Raw genomic sequence first — 18,542 nt, 5'->3', positions numbered from 1 at the left:
ACTTAAAAAAATAAATTTTTAAAGTTTTTCTTTATAATGCCAGCAAAAATTGTTTTGTTTTCAGCACAATATGAGATATTGTATGCGTATTTGTAGTTATTTTATATGTATATGTGTTTATACAAAAAATACACCAACTGTTTTACGCAAATTATACATTGAATGAGATATAAGAGTATAGTTAAGAAATAAATTAAGAAAAAGTAACTGGAACTTTAAAACATGTATGATAAAAGTTGGAAAGTATAGTCGGGCTGGTCTACCATATGGTACCCAACACTAATTAAAAATCACATTTTAAATATGGGCCATTTAAAGTGACCCAACTCAAAAAAATCGATTTGGATCAAATTTGAACGAAGGTTAGTACAAGAGATAGTAAGCCAGACACAAATTTTCAGCTCAATCAGTCAAGAAGTCCCGGCTATGGAGGTGTCAAAGTTAGACATTTTGGTTATATAGGATTTTATTCACCTAATGGTTTTAGTAAAAATTGTCCAAAGGATTTCAGATAGCTTTTTCCTTTTAAATTGAAAATTTGTGTAATCGTTTCGCTGTACTCGTTAATAAATGCTTAATAAAGTTATTTATGGTTTATTGTAGGAATTTTGTATGGAAAATGTGCGTAAGTAAAACGTACGAAAAAAGTACAATTGTTATAAATTCTCGACTCTTGATGAAAATTTGGTTTCTTCTCTTTTCAAATAAAACGTTCACATTTTACTATTCTATTCTTACTAACTCTTCAATTTGAGTGTAACATTTATGGCTTTTTAACAAACGCAAATTAACAGAGCAAAAACTTTTAAAGAAACAAAAAAATTTTTTTTTACAAAAAAATGAGGATTTTTGTGGCCAGAATACAGCAGAATTCACAGCGATGTCCTTCTAACAACAATTTACAGTTTTAAGTTTGAATAAAGTTTGTTAAAAAACGCAAACAAATAAAAGACATTCATTAACAGTTGAATGCAGAACTAAGTAAAACAAATATACATACATATATTTTATTTATAAAAAATATAAAAACTTTAATATTTTTTTTTAAAGAAATTTAAAAGCATTTAAATGAAACTATTAAAAGTAACTAGAAAATCCTTTTGAAAGTATTTGATAATAGATACTATTAAACCCACAATATTAAAGTAAGTTTATAAAACAATAAAATTAACTTAATAACGCTTAAAATTTTATTCGAAAATAAAATAAATTAAAAAAATTAAAATAATTTAGAGCAAAACTACTTTGTGATAAGCTATAAGAATAATATAAAAAAGAAGTTGGTTAATTTGAAATTAAAAAGAAAATGACTGCTGTTGCAAAACTCAATACTCAATGGAATAAATACAGTGACAAGCAAAACTTAAGGAAGTTGAAAAACCATAAATATTAGTTTAAATAGGTTAATAGAAAAAAATATGTAAATATTTGTCTTATATAGCTATAACCATCTTATTTTAATACTAAAGTTTTTAACTAGTCATAAAATTTCATTTATACTATTAACTCGCCTATAATCTCCACTTTATTGACGCTGACAGTACACAGCAAGCAATAGTTAATAAAAAAAGTTTGTAATTTATTTGTATTTGTTTTTGTTCAATTTTCAGATCTCAAAGTAATTACGACGCCACTTTAAAAAGGCAATGAAATCGCGGAAGCTTCCCAAAGGCTTCGTGCTTTGTGGCTTAAATTGCTTAACTTTTGTTTACTTTCCATTGGTTTTACCGATAGTGATATGTTCGGCCAACGATTTCGACTATCGTCTGCAGCGAGTGAAAAATGTGTTAAAGGAAGTGCCATTAATAGACGGGTAAGTTTAACAAACAAAAACAATAACAACAACAAAAAGTGTGAACAACAAAACCCCACAAGCTTTATTTAAAAACAACAAAATAAAATAAAAAAAAAACAAAACATGTTAAATAAAAGGGGAGAAGGAAAGAGCAAAATAGCAAAAATAAAGCGTGAACAAAAAGAAATTAAAAACCACTTAATTAAACTACCAAAATACAGTTAATGTTGGTTGGTGGAATATTCTTTAATTTTTTTTCGTTCTCTGCTTTAAGGTTTTTTGGAGTTGTTTTTTTTTTCTTCCACTAAAAATAAACTTTTCAGACATAATTATTATAAAACATTTTATAGAAACTTTAATTTTTTCACTTTTTATATTTTTATAATTTACCCAATTTTTCTCTTGATCAGACACAACGATTTACCCTGGAATATAAGAAAATTTTTAAAAAATCAATTGAAAGATTTTCATTTTGGTGGAGATTTAAGACAAATACAACCATGGGCGAACAGTGCCTGGAGTCACACAGACTTGAGGAGACTCAAAGAGGGAATGGTGTCAGCTCAGGTATTTATTTGTTTATTTATTTAAACAATTTCATATTAACATATTTTGTTTTTTTATTAGTTGTTAAGAGTTTTGTTATTAAAATTTTATTATGCGATAAAAGTTTTTAAATTGAAAATTTATTTATTTTTTTATATAATATTTTAGAGTGTTGAGGCATAAAATTACATTTTGTTTGTTAAATGAAATACATATTGGAAAAATAAGTTTTAAGGTCATTTAAAAGTTTTGTTTATTAATAAAAGTTATTCGTATGTTTTAAAATATGTAGTATAAATAAAGCTAATATTTGTTATTAAAGCAATATAGGTAATATTATAGAACAACTTAACTTTTGAATTATCGATAATATTAAGGTTATTTGGGGAATATTTTTTGAAAGATTTTATTTTATAAGATTTGTGATGTTAATTATGAAGAGAATTGAATTGGTTAACATTTTAAGGGTCAATATTCTGTATGAATTAAGGTAAGCTGGTTAGATATAGATAGATAGATAGATAATTTTGGTAATAGTCGATTTTTTGTATAGAATTTGAAATCGATTCTGATAATCTCAATTTTTATCACAAGACTAAAAGGTTGCTGTAAAATCCTAGATTTGTGAGTTAGTATATTTTGAATTTAAGTTTTTTGATTTTTTCTTCATTTAAAGATCATGGTAATTTTTTTACGCAGTGAAATAATTCAGTAAATCTATAATTGCTTATGAAGTATATAAATTGACGTTTAAAGCCATGAAAAAGTTTTTATCTCTTCAAGACAAGAACATTTGTCGTCATTTGCATAATCAGACTTTTTTATTCTCTAAATACTAACCAATATCAAAGTAATTTTATGCCCAAAGTAAAATTTATTTTGTTAAATATTTAAATTTCGACTTTAAATTGAATTGAAAGTCCTAGCTAAGAAACAAAACGTTGTATACATATATCTTTGTCTTTCTTTATCTTTTAGTTTTGGTCAGCATATGCCCCCTGTTCGTCTCAACATCTGGATGCTGTACAGTTAACGTTAGAACAAATAGATCTAATACGACGTTTAGTCAATCTATATCCGCATCATATGTCTCTTGTAACAACTGCCTCAGGTAAATAATAAAATAAATAAATAAATATATCTAGACAAAGAAAATGAAATAAAAGATAAATATCTGCAAAAGTAATTGTAAATAAGACTTTAATGGTTTTAAATGAGCTTAAGTGATTGTCATCCTTATCAATTTGATATGTTACGAGTTTAATTTCGTTTTTTTCAATATATTTTATTCGTATTACAACAAATTAAATTTAGAATTTTGTGTGAAGGTAATATGATTCATTTAATTATAGCAATAAGTAACGAATAAGATGATTAAGTGTTTACTATAAGTATCTTTAGCTAGCAATTATGATCTGGATAAATGCAAAGATATTTTATTATTTAATTAAAAGTAAAATTATTTTCGACAATAAGCATTTTGTGAGAAATATTATATTATTTGTCCTTCATTGAGGTCATATTTTTAATTGATTAAATGCTTTTAGTATTTTTATGTTCTTTAACTTTCAAGCCATGTCGAATGGTTTTAACTTGTCTCTTTTTAAGATAGTAGATAAATTAAGCGATCATTAATTGTTTAAATAATAACATGACAGTTAATGTCAATGTCTTTAAAATATTAAGTAAAAAACGACACTTTATATGTATATCTGTTGTCTATAATTGCCATAAAACAAACTGACACACAAATGCATACATATAAACCTTTTCCATTTACATAATTATCGATTTATCAACACATTTACATACATATGTATACTTGTATTTGTATTTACATCTGATAATTGTTGTCTTTTTAAAACGACAACAAGAAACACTTATAATTCATTAACCATGGCAAATACGAGTAAATATGTTTGTAATTAAATGTATTTATTATGCACTCTGAGAAATTGTTTGAACAGGATATGGACGGACTTTGACGACGATAACGATGTTGTTGATGATGATAATGATTGTACAATTGTTAAATTTTTTATAACAATTAAAACATTTGTTAAATCAATGAAAAGTCGTTTGATTAAAAACACATGATGATGACACAAGATGTTACAGGAAAATGTATTTTCAGACAAACGTGTGCACACATCAACACTAAAATGCGTATGTATGTTTGTATGTTTCTGAGTGCAAACAGCAGAAAAAAAAAAACACACACTGAAAGAATAAATAAATAAATCGCTGACAAATTTGTTTGTGTTAAATGTAAAATACATGCACATATACATATATGTGAATAATGTCTATATTTGTATGTACATATTTATATGTGGGTGCAAATTTTTATGTATTTTCCTCTCAGTTTATAGCCTGATTGTCACCAGCATAGAGGCACACACACTAGAACATATTTGAATATATATTTATATACTTGCAATACACATAAAACACTATACTTTTATTGTATATATGGCCTAATTGTAGTTCCAACTTCATCAGATATTGACGCTAGAGAAAGTGTGTATATTAGACTGGTCCCAGAAAATATTTGTCGACCTTGTTTGAAAAATTTAGTTAATTTCTTTGAATAAATACGTGTTTGTGGCAGTATACCTATACAGCAAAAAGATTTACAGTATATAACCCCGTCTTTAAAGTTTTTCACTTCATATATGGATTCAAAATGTTGTATTTGTGAACAATTATGTGAAAGTTAAAAGTGCCCCCTCTCCCACCAAACAAGATCAATGCTATCCTATTTAGTGCATACAAATATTCCTATAAGTATTCCTTTATCCAATGTTGGAATACACACAGAAAAGTTTGCATGTTAACCAACCTTATTGACACCTGACATGATTGATATGCATTCTGTGTCACTGACTTCAGTAACAATTAACATTTGTTGTCACAATAAATACCAAAATGCAGCAAATTTATGTATGTTTATTTGCTATATTTTTTATGTATTTGTAAGTATTTCATTAAATTTTTTTGGTGGATGTAAATTTTTATTTAAATATATTTTTATATGAATATATATATACTCTAACACATACATGTTATTATTTAATTTTTTTTATTGGTAATCAAACTGACCACATTGGCTTGTTTTTTACACTGAGTTTACAAAGCCTATCTTTCAACATGATTTTCATTTATTTCTTTAATAAAAAAAATTACCATAACTTTGACATGTCAATTTTATTGAAACGAATTGATGTTAAATTTATATTAATGAGTTGTCAAGGAATGGGTTCTTAATGAATGAAGGGGATTGAAATATCAAGTGATATGTTATTAATACATTAGATCCGAAAACAATTTTGGTGGAAATATTTTATATAAAACTGTATCAACGAAATTATCGTATCGCGTCCTTCCGCTTGGGGGATCACTTAAATTCTAGTGGATCTACTTACTGTTCCATTATTTCAAGTGACTGTATATGATGCCCTCGCCCTTACCATTTTTATTTTATATTGTGTATAATTTTAACATTTTTTTAAACTATTTAGAACTTAAAGATGTAGGAAACTTGAATCCTTGATTTTAAAGAAAAACATAAATATAAAACGCATTTTTAGCTTTATGGATAATTAACTTCTCCGATAGAGGAGATCAAAGTTGGACATTTTGTTTATACAGGTTTTTTACGCATTTTGCTTATTAAAAATTGACAATCATTTCGATTTTTTTAAGTTTTATTTTAAATTCAAAAATATTTCCGTTAAAACATTAAATTTCTCCTCCCTTAGGTATCGAGAAAACTCACAAAAGTGGCAAAATAGCCAGTTTAATTGGAGTAGAAGGCGGTCATGCAATTGGCACAAGTTTAAGTGTACTTCGAATGTTTTATCAACTCGGTGCTCGCTATTTGACTTTAACACATACCTGCAATACACCTTGGTAAGTAGAAGAAAGAATTTAAAGAAAGAAAAGAAAACCTTACTAAATTACTATTTAAAGGAACAATAGAAAATAACATAGAAATTTATTGAAAGAAAATGCGAAATACTGTCATGTATTAAAAAATAACTTGTACACTTATGGTTTTTTAGGTTAGGTTAGTTTGATAGGTGTATACTACATGAAATCCGAAGAAATACACCTAGGACAGTATTCAGAAACTCAGTTACATGGATGTAATTTCTAAGAATTTTGCAATCAGTGTTAGTCAGAAATGTTATTTCCGAAATAACATCAATTCCAAGATACTTGGATCTAAGTTTTACGAACGCCTGGCAGTGAGAAAGATAGTGCTCCATAGTCCTCTGTCCACTCCTCATACTTTACATTCGTCTATATCCGCACGTCCAATTTTACATAGATGTGCTTGTAATCCTGTGTGAACACTTAGAATACCATCATAGTAACATCAGACTTGCTCATTTGAGGAGATTTTTCGTCTTGCTCTCATCGGGATCACCACATAGGATCTTCGTGGTTCTACCCACTGTTTCATTACTACAAGAGGCTTTACCATATTTTTGTTGCGTCGAATGCTTTTGTGTTTGTCAGTTTAACTGCCTCAAGCTCCCTTCCCTTTAAAGCTATTACATTAGCATTTCGTTGCCGACAGCTCCCAAAATGGCTGGTACCCATATACTTTCTTAAATTAGTATTTAATTTAGTTCAAATGATTATTTTGTTAATGCAGTTTTTGGATATGATTTTAAAAAGACTTATTCTTTTGCTTACTAATATCAAAACTAAAATACTGAAAATAACTAAAACTTTTACTTATTTAAAAAGTGGGCGAGTTTGTTTTTAATATTTACCTTATACACTGGGTAATGATGTGTATTTTTTCCTTTGGAGTGCATGGTGCATTAAGGAAATTCCTTGTACATATTATACCGAAAAGCTTGACTAAACAATACACAATACAAGAATGGAAAAGTAAATATCCAGAGGAATCTGTACTAAATAAATAAGAAAAGAAATCTACGAATTTTAAGTGTCATTTGGGATTGCTTTTTTCAACAAGTAAAATATATTTAAAGAAAATATATTTTCAAAGTAAATATTATTGGGAAAGTTTTGTAAAACAGAATGTTGTAAATTTTAAATATGTTAAAAAAATCCTGTTTTCTTATAACTTAAATTTCTATTTATTTCATTTTAGGGCGGACTGTTGCAAAGTTGACGAACCTGGCAAATATCCCCATATTGGTGGTTTATCAAAATTTGGAAAGGTAAGTGTATTATTAACAATCATTTTAAAACGTAGGAAGTAGAAAATTTATTAAAATATTAAGAGTTAATTCACATAATTCATTAGGAACGAATCAAATTATGGTTGACATTATTACACCAAGTGTTTGATTTGAACCTACATAGTTAGTGATTGGTATGAAAAGGACAATATTAAGTTAATTAACATATTTAAATTAGATACTTTAATAAGTTTCACATTAGATTTTAACCTATTTCGAATTTGTTACATTTTGTTTTGCAACATTTTTCAATTTAAATAAGCAATTTAATTTTACTTGGTGAAAACGAAAAAAGGTCCCCCTTTTTTACAAATGTTAAAAATGTCATTGAATTTAGTTAGTTTCTTTGATGTGCATTCAATTAAATAAATTTTAGTTTAGCTTCTATCTCTTTGGCTTGAATTACAAACAAAACTTCACATTTTGTACATCTTCTTTTCTGACAAAATAGAAAGAATCCATTAATAACTTTAAAAATATGTATATAAGCTCAATTTTTCTCTTGCTCCAGTTGTAATTGTAATTTTTTTCGTTCAACTAACTAGCCAAACTAATAGTACGATATTATGCACTTTGTATATTTTTTCACTATTTCTTTATTTTTTACTCTGAATATTTCGAGGTACAAATACTGATACTGCATTTAGTTGCAAAGAAAAATTTTGTTTCACTGTAGTGGAAAAGTAAAAAAAAGTAATTGGAATTTGCATTAAGTTTTGCATTTTAATAGACAATTTTAGTAATTTTTCTCCTTCTTTTACATTTTTTTGTTGCAGCAATTTTCTTTAATAGAAACTTGTGCTGTTAGTTTTAGTATCGTTAAAATTTTATTAAAATGAGATTTTAGTCAATGTATTTTTTCTTTCCTTTAGTTAGCTTTTTTTCATTTTAATAAATTTCTCTATATTTCCTTCCATTTATAGAGGGAAAAATGGTTGGAATATAAATGTATGAGTAAATGAATCATATATTTTCATATATACATAAACAATAATGTATTATGATTATTATAATAATCATTGTATGATTGTGATAATCAGAGAAACTAAAAATATGCTTTAAAAATAAGATGCATTTCGATATTTTGGTTTCCCTGGTGATTCTTATTGTTATACTAGGCTGGTTCTCAAATAAGTTTTAAATATTTCCAAGTGAAATAATTTTTATATTAAAAATATTATAAACTTGTTTTTTATATTGTAGATTATCGATCCTTACATATAAATAAATATTCCATAGAACTGAATATATAAATATAATTATTATTAACTAATTTGAATAACCAATATAGTTTTGTTTTTTGGGAGGTTAATATCTTTCAATAGAAATTATCCAAAACTTAATGTTATTTTAAAGATTTAAGAAAAAAAGGAAAAACTTAGATTAAAATATACATAAATTTTTTCCCATGAACCACTCTAATTTGAATATGTGTACTTTATCAGTTTGTAAAGAATTTCTTTTATTTCATTCGAATTTGTGCATGAATTCCTGTTTTTCTTGGCAACATTTAAAGATGAACATCATTAATCTGTAATATAAATTTATTATTCGGTATTATTTCTAAAAATAATTACTGTAATTCAATAAGCCATAAAATTGAAAAGAGGAAATATGTAGATAATAAGCAATTTTTAAAATAGTTATTAAAAATATATATCATTGTTTGTGTGGATCAGATTTTGACATAATGTGACCTATAACATGATTAGCACAAGTCAATTTATACATTTTTTTTAAATTCCTGTTCTGTAAAACATCACTAACAATTAATTCTTTTGTATACTGTTATTGAAAGTGCATACGTAAACACATCCAAACAAACTTGTTTCGTTATAACTGTGTATTGGTTGCTTGTAGCAAACAGGAATTTCCGGTGAAAATTTATTTGCTGAGAGGAGGAAAAAAACGTATTATAATCCAACTTATTTATATGTATGGAAGAAGCGAGTTAAATTTTTCTCTCATTCTGTCTCCTACATTTCGAATTTTTTATATAATTTTTTCAGTAACTATTTTATTTCTGCAGTTTTTTTAGTCAAGTTAACATTTATACAAGTTGACAGAATTTTTTCAACAAATTCTTAAAATAATTTTGCATTTTGTTTTCTTTTACCATTTAAATTTTTTTATGTTGCTGCTGCTACTGGTGCCTCTAATTTGTTGTATGTGTTTGGAACTAAAACTACAACTGGATCTATTAAAATTACTACGGTTGCTGTTGCTGTTGATACTGTTCTATTGCTGTTGTAAATTCAAAAGCTGGTCGTACAAGAAATGAATCGTTTGGGCATGATTGTTGACTTGTCACATGTTTCAGTGCCCACAATGTTGGATGCTTTGGGTTCTTCAAAAGCACCCGTTATATTCTCACATTCTTCCGCACATGCCATATGCAACAGTTCGCGTAATGTACCCGACCATGTCTTGCAAAGAATTGTAAGTTTTTATTTTTTAACTTTAGCATTTGAATATAAAATAAAATGAAAGCACAAATATGTTGATTTCATTAATTTTTTTATTCTATTTGTATTTTTTTTCTATATTATAACTTTTATTTTTTGTTTATTTTTCTAACATTTTTATTTATTTCCTTTTGGTGGAATATATTTTTTTCTCTCTTTTTAATTTCATATTTGAATAATTCCAAGGCTATAAATGGTGGCTTAGTAATGGTTGCATTCTATCCGCATTTTGTTAGTTGTTCTGGACAAGCAACTCTACACGATGTCGTTGGTAAGTAGAATATATTTTTACACTATGCAAATTATAATTGAATATATGTTTTAGCAAAAATAAAAAAATAAATACTTTATAAAAAAATAAAAATATTTTAAGAGTCCTACAATGAGAGTAGATAAAGTGAGAACAAGTTTTTCGTTTTAATTCTAGTTATTAGAAATATATATAAATAATCTCTTGAATATCGTTATTGAAATGTATGTTTTCACAACATTTCTCGCTTTAAAATTAAGCGATTAATTAAAAATATATAAAACTTTATTTTCTAAATTTTAAATAAAAATTTATGAATTAAAACGAGGGACTACTGTACTTTCTCCACTTTATTTCTTTAAATCTTTATGTAATACATATATGTATACATTTAACACGTTATAATAAGAACATGTTTATTTATAAACTCCCGTTTTTTCTCTTATTTTTATAATTTTTTTTGATATTATTAAAGCTCATATAAATCACATACGAGAAGTAGCAGGAGTGGATCACGTCGGCATAGGAGCCGGTTACGATGGTGTTAATCTGTAAGTTTTTTCTTTAATTTTTTTCCGTCTGGCAAATATACTCTTTTTTGACATTTTTTATAAATATTATAATAATAATGTTATATGTAAATGCTTGTTGGATTATTTTATTTTATGTTAAATTTTATTTATGGAAATCTTTTTACGTTAAACTTTTAGTTGGTTTTTTGTTCGGTTTTTTTTTTGCAACATAATTTTTATAAGCAGACTTTTTAATATTTTCAATTTAAACACAATATTTTAAGTTGACATAGTTTTTATACAGATTTATCCAAAATATATGTATATGTAGGATTTCCTTCTTTGCTCTTGTTCATGCATACATACATACATACATACATACATAGTTATATTATAGCCTTGGTTTGTTAGTCCAGTCTGTTGTTATTATTTTCCTATTTTGTGGGCGAATGTTTTGTGTGTCTTTATAAGAGTTATGCTTTATATTTTCATTGAATTTTTATTTTAGTGTACCCAAAGGACTAGAGGATGTTTCCAAGTATCCTCATCTTTTTGCTGCATTACTAGAGTCTGATAAATGGTCTGAAGAGGATATTGCTAAGCTGGCAGGAAAAAATTTAATACGAGTATTTAAAGAAGTTGAAGCGGTAAGTCACAAAAACAAAATAAAATTCTTTTTGATTTTTTTTTTCATTCTCCATACTGATAAATTCTGAAAAAAATGTTAAAGAAAGAAGGGTTACAAATCTTAAGACATTTTTATGTTGGCCATAAAATGGTTCAGATAACAGGGTACGAAGTGAGCAAGAAATACAAAAAAAAAATCATGTTAAAAAAGAAAATAAACATTTATATCTTTGTTAACATTCTTAAGGCTTAAAAGCTATTTTAGCATTTTCACTAATACCTCTTCAACGTGTACTACTTAAGAATAAAAACTATCTCACACACACAAATGCACTTATGTAAATACCTTGATACGAATGTGCCACATATTCATCTTTACAAACTAACTAACAACTGACTGATAAATTGTCAAATTAAAAACCATAATAATGCCAAAGCCAAGTTAGAGCAAAAAGGAAATAGAAAAACAGTCTCTAAGAATTGTATGATGGAAGTAAAACGACAATGCTTGTTAAGGTAACAAATGGTTGCCATGAAGAATAGAATTTTGCTCTACTTGCCTCTCTGTGTGTTGGTTAGAAGAATGAAGCAGTTTACTGGCTTTTTATTATTCATATACACAAAATATACATTCTTCTATACTTGTACAATTCTGTTCATTGTAGCCATGAATAAGTAGCTTTTATTTTACCTACTTATATAACATTTAACAACATAACTATGAAGCAGTTCTTTCAGGGAATGTATTGTTAAAATAAACTTATTTTTCTTTCTACGTATAATTTAAATGAAATGTTTTCACTAAATTGTGGTTGAAATTTTGGATAATAAATAATAAAAATTTGTTGAAATCTATTTAATATAACACTAGCTAAAAAGAGAATATTATTTCTCAAAAATATGTATAATTAAAAACTTTTGAAAATTTATATGTGGGGATGCAACTAAAGGATATTTTTTGAATTTAATATCATTCAAAACGAAATAACTGAACAATAACTAAAATAATAAATGGCATAGGGCCTGTCCCTCCAAATGCGAAAGAACAAGTATTTTCTACTTTTATATTTAAAACAACATATAAATTTGAAAAATTATTAATGTTTTCAATATAAAATAAGAAAGAAATGTTTGTTCGCATTTAGAGGAACAAACAGATAATAAAAGTAAACTTTACGGTAGACATATACAAATAAACTGGGATCTGCAAAGACTACATGTGGTATGAATAATATTTATTACGAACTTGTGTTTTTAATAAGCATACGCTTTGATGTTCTACAAGTAAAATTAAAAAATATTTAGGGATTTATTCCTACTTATGCCTTTTCTAAAAGTCATTATAAAGGCCAATAATTAGAATTTTTTATAAAACGTTAAAAAATCCATTATAAAATCAATTTTACTTTGTTTAATGTATTAAAATAAAACTAAATCTAAGGAATAATTTAAATTTATGACCATTGAATTAAGTTCAATTGAATAGTAAATTTTGTCAAATTAAAATTCGTTAAACTTATTAAAAAACAAGATTTACTTTGTGTCCTTGAAATGAAAACATCGCCCAGTAGGAATTCATTCTTTTGCAAATCCGCCTAATAACAACAATAACAAAAACTAAAAACATAAAGAAAAGGGCATTTTTTGTGTGTTTCAACAGAAATTCTTTAAGGAAATTGTTAAGAGTTGTTGAGTATAAAACGATGTTTTTTATTTTTAAATTTTTTTTGTTCTATTTATCTCTGTGTGTAAGCAGTTATAAGGAATGTCCGTCTGTCTGTGTCCATTCTAATGTTGGGCTCTTTTTTATTCTATTTTATTTAGTTTTCCTCGTTCTTTTTTTTTTGTTTGTATTATTACAATATTACATTGTTATTATTTGTTACATGCCTCTTTTCATACAATATTTTCGAGCAGAAGGTGGTTTTCTTCATTCTTTGTCTGTGTGAACAAGTAAACCTCATTCTTCATAATTTTTCTTGCTGTTGTTGTTATTATTACTGTGTTATTTCCCCCTTCCTGTTGTCAAACGAGATTTCTTCTATTGCTCATGTTGCTGTTGTTTGGGGCAACATAAATGTGTCTACTTTGTTTTGGTTTTAAAAGCATTTAAAAAGGCATCTCACATTATTACATTGGGTTTTTATACTATTTTCTCATGTCATATTTAAGATTTTATTAGATTGAAAAAACAGAAGAATAAGAAATGAAAACACAAGGAGAATACACAAAAAACAGCTTAATGGATTAAATGGAAATTCCTTTTTAAAAATAAAAAATAATGTTAATATTTAGACCCAGTTTTGTAATGTGCCAGAAATAAAGAAATGAAAAATATATGAAAAAAATGTTTATAGAAATGTTACTTTAAATTAATTGAAAAGTGCTCCAAATGACTATTGACATTAAAAACCCCAAAAATTACACATTTAGAATTAAAAATATAAGATAAAAAGATCCTTTGTAATGTATCTCTTTAAATAAAACTACCCTTTTTATAAAGTAATTAAATCGAAAAATTTTTATTATAATTACCAAATTTTGTCATACTATTTATAAATGAAAAAGCAGCATAATCTTGACACAGTTATCTAAACTTTTGTAGATATTAAATATCAAAAATGCATTCTTAAACTTTAGTAATTGTAAAAAAAGCACCAACTTTAAGATGCAAATATTAAAAATGACAATATCACTATCATAACTTCAGCACTTTTGTGGTGCGGAAAATATCTGTAATGGCCTATAAGAGAAAAAAAAACAAAAATAATAAGACAAAAATTAAACGATTAAAAAGAAAATTCTGTGAAAATTGCAATATAAAACTGAATGTTCATTGTAGATTTTTTATGCTTCGCATATTACGAGCAAATATGCAAATTTTATAAAAAAAATGCAGACACTCACAAAAACATAAAGGAAACTTTAAATTTAACCGCAGCTAGACACGAAAGAAAATTATAAAAAAAAGAAATGTCAATTTATATGATACAGTGGGTTATAAGATAGAATTTGTGAACGAAAAAAGAAGGGATAGTTAATATACAGCATTAGTATAAGATTTATAAGAAGGTTTCGAAAGTCGTCTGATAATTAGGTTATACCTCCATATACTCATACATATGGTTTTATTAACTTTTTTAATTTTCTAAGTATTTACAACATAAATATTCCTTGCAACATTTCTCTTTGTCATTAAATAATTTTTAACTTTTGATTTAACTTTTAAACTTTTCAACATATTTGCCATGCTTGATTGCAAATTGAGTTTTTACTTTTTCATTATTAGCACAGAGGTAAAAATAAAATTAATTATATGTTTTAATTTCTTTCACAAAAAATGTTCCACTCATATCACAGCACAATGTTCACAATCAAGGCAGTTTTAATTGTAAATAGATTCGTTGTTTTTTTAATGTTCAGGATAATTTATTTTACAGAGAAACGAAAAAGGAATTAAATATGTAATGACATCATTAGAAATGCTAAAAAGTTTGAAATTAATAACAGACGCCTAATGATTATTGCTATGAGTGTATGATGCCAAGCAGAAAATAACAGAGAAATTTTAAAAGATTAAGAAGCGATATTACGAAAAATGAACGACAATTGTAAAGGGGTAAAATATCAAAAAAAAGTACTACATTAACAAAAATATTTTAATTTCAAATTACCCCTTCAAAAATAAAAAAGAAAAATGGCAAAGAAATTTAAATAAAAAAAATATTGTTTGTGTGATTGTGCTGATGGTGGTGGTAGTGATAGAGAGTAGGTTACAAAGTCAGTAGAGCAGGGAACATTAATTAGTTTTTACCACTTGCTTTAGTAATAAAGGCTATAAATTGTTTTACTTTTTTCATCATTTTGGAAGCTGTTGAAGGCAAATGTGCTAATAATCAACAGAGAACATGTGCAGCAACCAACCCCTTTATTCTGCCAAAAAATGTATAAAATAAAGAAAAGAAAAAACGTAAAATTTAAAAGTAGTAATGAAAAAACAGCCATGAAATAATAAATTTTTATACTGCATTTTACATTAATGTGAACTTAGTATATGGCGGTGTCTATGTGAGTTTGATTATAATAGCACAAATAAACGGATCTTTAGTTTTTGCTTATACACACACACCATGTCAATGCGTATATGTTTGAAAGTGTTGTAGTAAATAAAGAACTTGCAACACGAAAAAAATTACTAATTCATAAAGTCGTAATTAAAAATGTAAATACATGAAATGCTCCAACAAAACTGCATATGTATATCATACAGACTATTATATAAAAATAGAAGAAGACACAACACAGGATTTGGGCCATAAATTAGAAACAATAAAATAATAAATAGGAATGTTACCTATTAAAACTTTAATCATGTTTTGGATTGATTCGGAAATGTCCCTTGTTCTGACATGGACTTGGACTAAATGTTTGTGATGAACATATTTCTCTAAATATTGTACCTAATATAATGTCAACATACTGTTTCTGGCACTCGGTTTGGTACCATACACCACTTATGCATAATGGTGGTTATGTTGATAAAGGAGCAAAATATTTTTTGTTGTATTAAAGTTGTTATACCCTGTACTGTGCTCTATTCTTTTAATTTAAAAGGGCAGTTCCAGCTTACTTTTAGCATCCTCAATTTATACATGTATGTGTATATGTTTGCTTATACGAGTGTTTCTATGTGGAGTACATACTCATAAGTGTATGTTGAGTATGATAAAGTTGGAAAATAAAAACACGAGAAACACGGTTGCTTCTTCATTATTAAAATCTACTGCAGTATGATGTTGATGAGGATGACTCTTTCTGGCCTCGTAAAGTTTTTTGCCTTGAGTTTCTGTTTTTTTTCCATTTATTCTTTTTTCCGTATTTGGAATATGAATTTCATTTATTTTTTTTCCAGTTGTTTGTCGAAATAAAAATGGAAAAGTAAAAAAATAAAAAAAAAAAAACACCGAAAATTTATTTAAGTGTAAATTTTAAAACATGTTATGAAATTTTTATGCATTTTATTATTTTAAACCATCGTGATGAATTAAAATGGAAAAAAAGGAAATTCATTTTTTTATTGTGTGTTGATGTATAGAGATATTTTTTTATATTTTATTGTTTTCCTCATTTTTATGGACAACAAATGTAAAATAGTATAAAAAAATTATTACCCTTTGAAGTTGAATTTAGCTGAAATGAAAACTGATTACTAGATCGAGAAAAAGTAGGGTAAATTTTATTAAGGAATATATAGCGAAAAAACGTGTTACTATTATAAAATAAAATTTATTATATACTTGTCGATTTAAAATAAAATTTCTGAAAAAATTATGTTATTTGGTATCCAAATTGACAATTGAGTTAGGTGAGAATAGTCCAAAAATGTGAGCTGTCAATTTAGATAAAAAGTCAGATTTGGATAAAAACCAAAATATGATTGTTTAGATGCTTAGAACTGTGTTTTATTGGATAATAAACTTAAACATATTTGGAGAACCTGACGAATGATTGATATCAAAAAATAACTCATACGTAGTGTATACATTTAAGGCTAATTATCGAATAACCTTAAAATGAAAAGCAAGTGGCAATTATTTGGCTTTTTCATTAGGCAGTAGAGATTTTAATTCTTATATTTATTTATTATTTTAAAGACTTTTACTTTGGGTCATTCCACAGCCATTTCGACCACTTTACATTTTGAGCCCTTTCGATTTTGTTATAACTCAAAATACATATTTTACTCTTAAATAAGGTTTATAAGACGAGAATAATTGTCGTGGGAAATTAGTCTAGTTATACAATTTAATACATTTATAGTCTTTTTAAATCTAGGTTTTTTGTCGAATAAAGTGAGGAATAAAAAAAAACAATTAACTTTATGTTAAAATGATAGTAAAAATTATACAAAATCATGACTTAATCATTACCATTTCTCAAAATATTGGTCTTAGCCGAATGTAATCATATTGAAATAAACGCTTAAATATCATTTTAGTACACTATCGCTATCCGATAACCGATAACGCTAAAATACTAAAACCGAAATAAGTCGAAATACAGTAACGCTAAAATACCAATATCGAAATAAGTCCTAACTTTTGCCAACCTTGCTGTAAAGCCAATTAATTCTATTTATGGGAACCAAAATTTCCATCCATAACTGGCTTGCAAATGTCACTATAGCGATAAAATTTGACACTAATAAAGTAATGTCAAAAACGTAAATCTGTATTTATTAAAAAAAAACGTTATGTTACTTCAAAACTGTTTACATAAACGGGTTTTTTATTACGTATGCAATTCTAATGCAACCGGTGTTTGAAGTGTTTATGTGTTTTATATTCACAGATTTTTTTAAGCATTCAGAAAAAATACTTCAAAACTGCTTTTGTTTAAATAACAATTTCAAAGTATGTGCTAAACAACATTGTAAATTCCTGTTTAAAAACATTTATGCAAACCAACATTCTCTTCATTCTCGCTACTGCTATTCAATTTTTTTTAAGTTTTTTTTTTGCTCTTTTGTCAAAAAACCACTTAAGAGCATCATCATCGCCATTGTTATCATCTTAGACCACTTATGTATGTGTTGTCTTCCAGTCTATGGGTCTTTATATAATAATACCCTTAGAATAGAAAACGCAAATGAAAGATAAAAAACAACCTGCTGAATAAAAATGCAGTAAAGCATGACAGAGAAAACTCACCACATTTTTTTATAACCGGAAAACAAAGTATAGCAAAAATCCTAGTAAAATGAAAATTTCATAATTTTATTTAGCAGCAGTGTTGCCAGATATGCTCATTAGTTTATTAGTATAATATATGATATATATCCTACAGAGTTGCGCACAATTTCAGGTTTAGATTTTCAGATACTGCACTAAATTCTATAATAAAAATTAAAAAAATTGGTTAAAGTCGTGTTAATAAACAGCTCATCTGGCAACATTGATGCTCTGCAGCAGTGTTGCCAATTTAGCACTTTTAGTGCTAGATTTAGCATATTTTTAGCTCATTTAGCACCCAAAAATATAATCTAGCACCTAGCACCCTTTCTAGCATTTTTCAAATATTTTTTGGCACTTTTTTAGAACTATTTATAATATATTTTACATATTT

The 18,542-nt window shown here is 26.5% G+C and overlaps 1 protein-coding gene across 1 annotated transcript in view; it reads left to right on the top strand.

The window, feature by feature from the left end:
* Positions 1-18,542, top strand: part of LOC111690260 (dipeptidase 1) — a 31,282-nt gene that overhangs the window by 8,394 nt on the left and 4,346 nt on the right. Inside the window, exons 2-10 of the mRNA XM_023452713.2 lie at positions 1,611-1,813; positions 2,206-2,362; positions 3,320-3,452; positions 6,103-6,253; positions 7,473-7,542; positions 9,826-10,002; positions 10,215-10,299; positions 10,754-10,829; positions 11,299-11,437. Coding sequence (XP_023308481.1) covers positions 1,647-1,813; positions 2,206-2,362; positions 3,320-3,452; positions 6,103-6,253; positions 7,473-7,542; positions 9,826-10,002; positions 10,215-10,299; positions 10,754-10,829; positions 11,299-11,437 — 1,155 coding nt within the window. The 5' untranslated portion in view covers positions 1,611-1,646. The remainder of the gene's footprint in view (positions 1-1,610; positions 1,814-2,205; positions 2,363-3,319; positions 3,453-6,102; positions 6,254-7,472; positions 7,543-9,825; positions 10,003-10,214; positions 10,300-10,753; positions 10,830-11,298; positions 11,438-18,542) is intronic.

This window comes from Lucilia cuprina, chromosome 4 (genome assembly GCF_022045245.1).
Source record: "Lucilia cuprina isolate Lc7/37 chromosome 4, ASM2204524v1, whole genome shotgun sequence".
NCBI classification, from domain to species: Eukaryota; Metazoa; Arthropoda; class Insecta; order Diptera; family Calliphoridae; genus Lucilia; species Lucilia cuprina.
The sequence above is the reverse complement of the archived record's forward strand: the minus strand, read 5'-3'. Positions and strand labels throughout refer to the sequence as shown.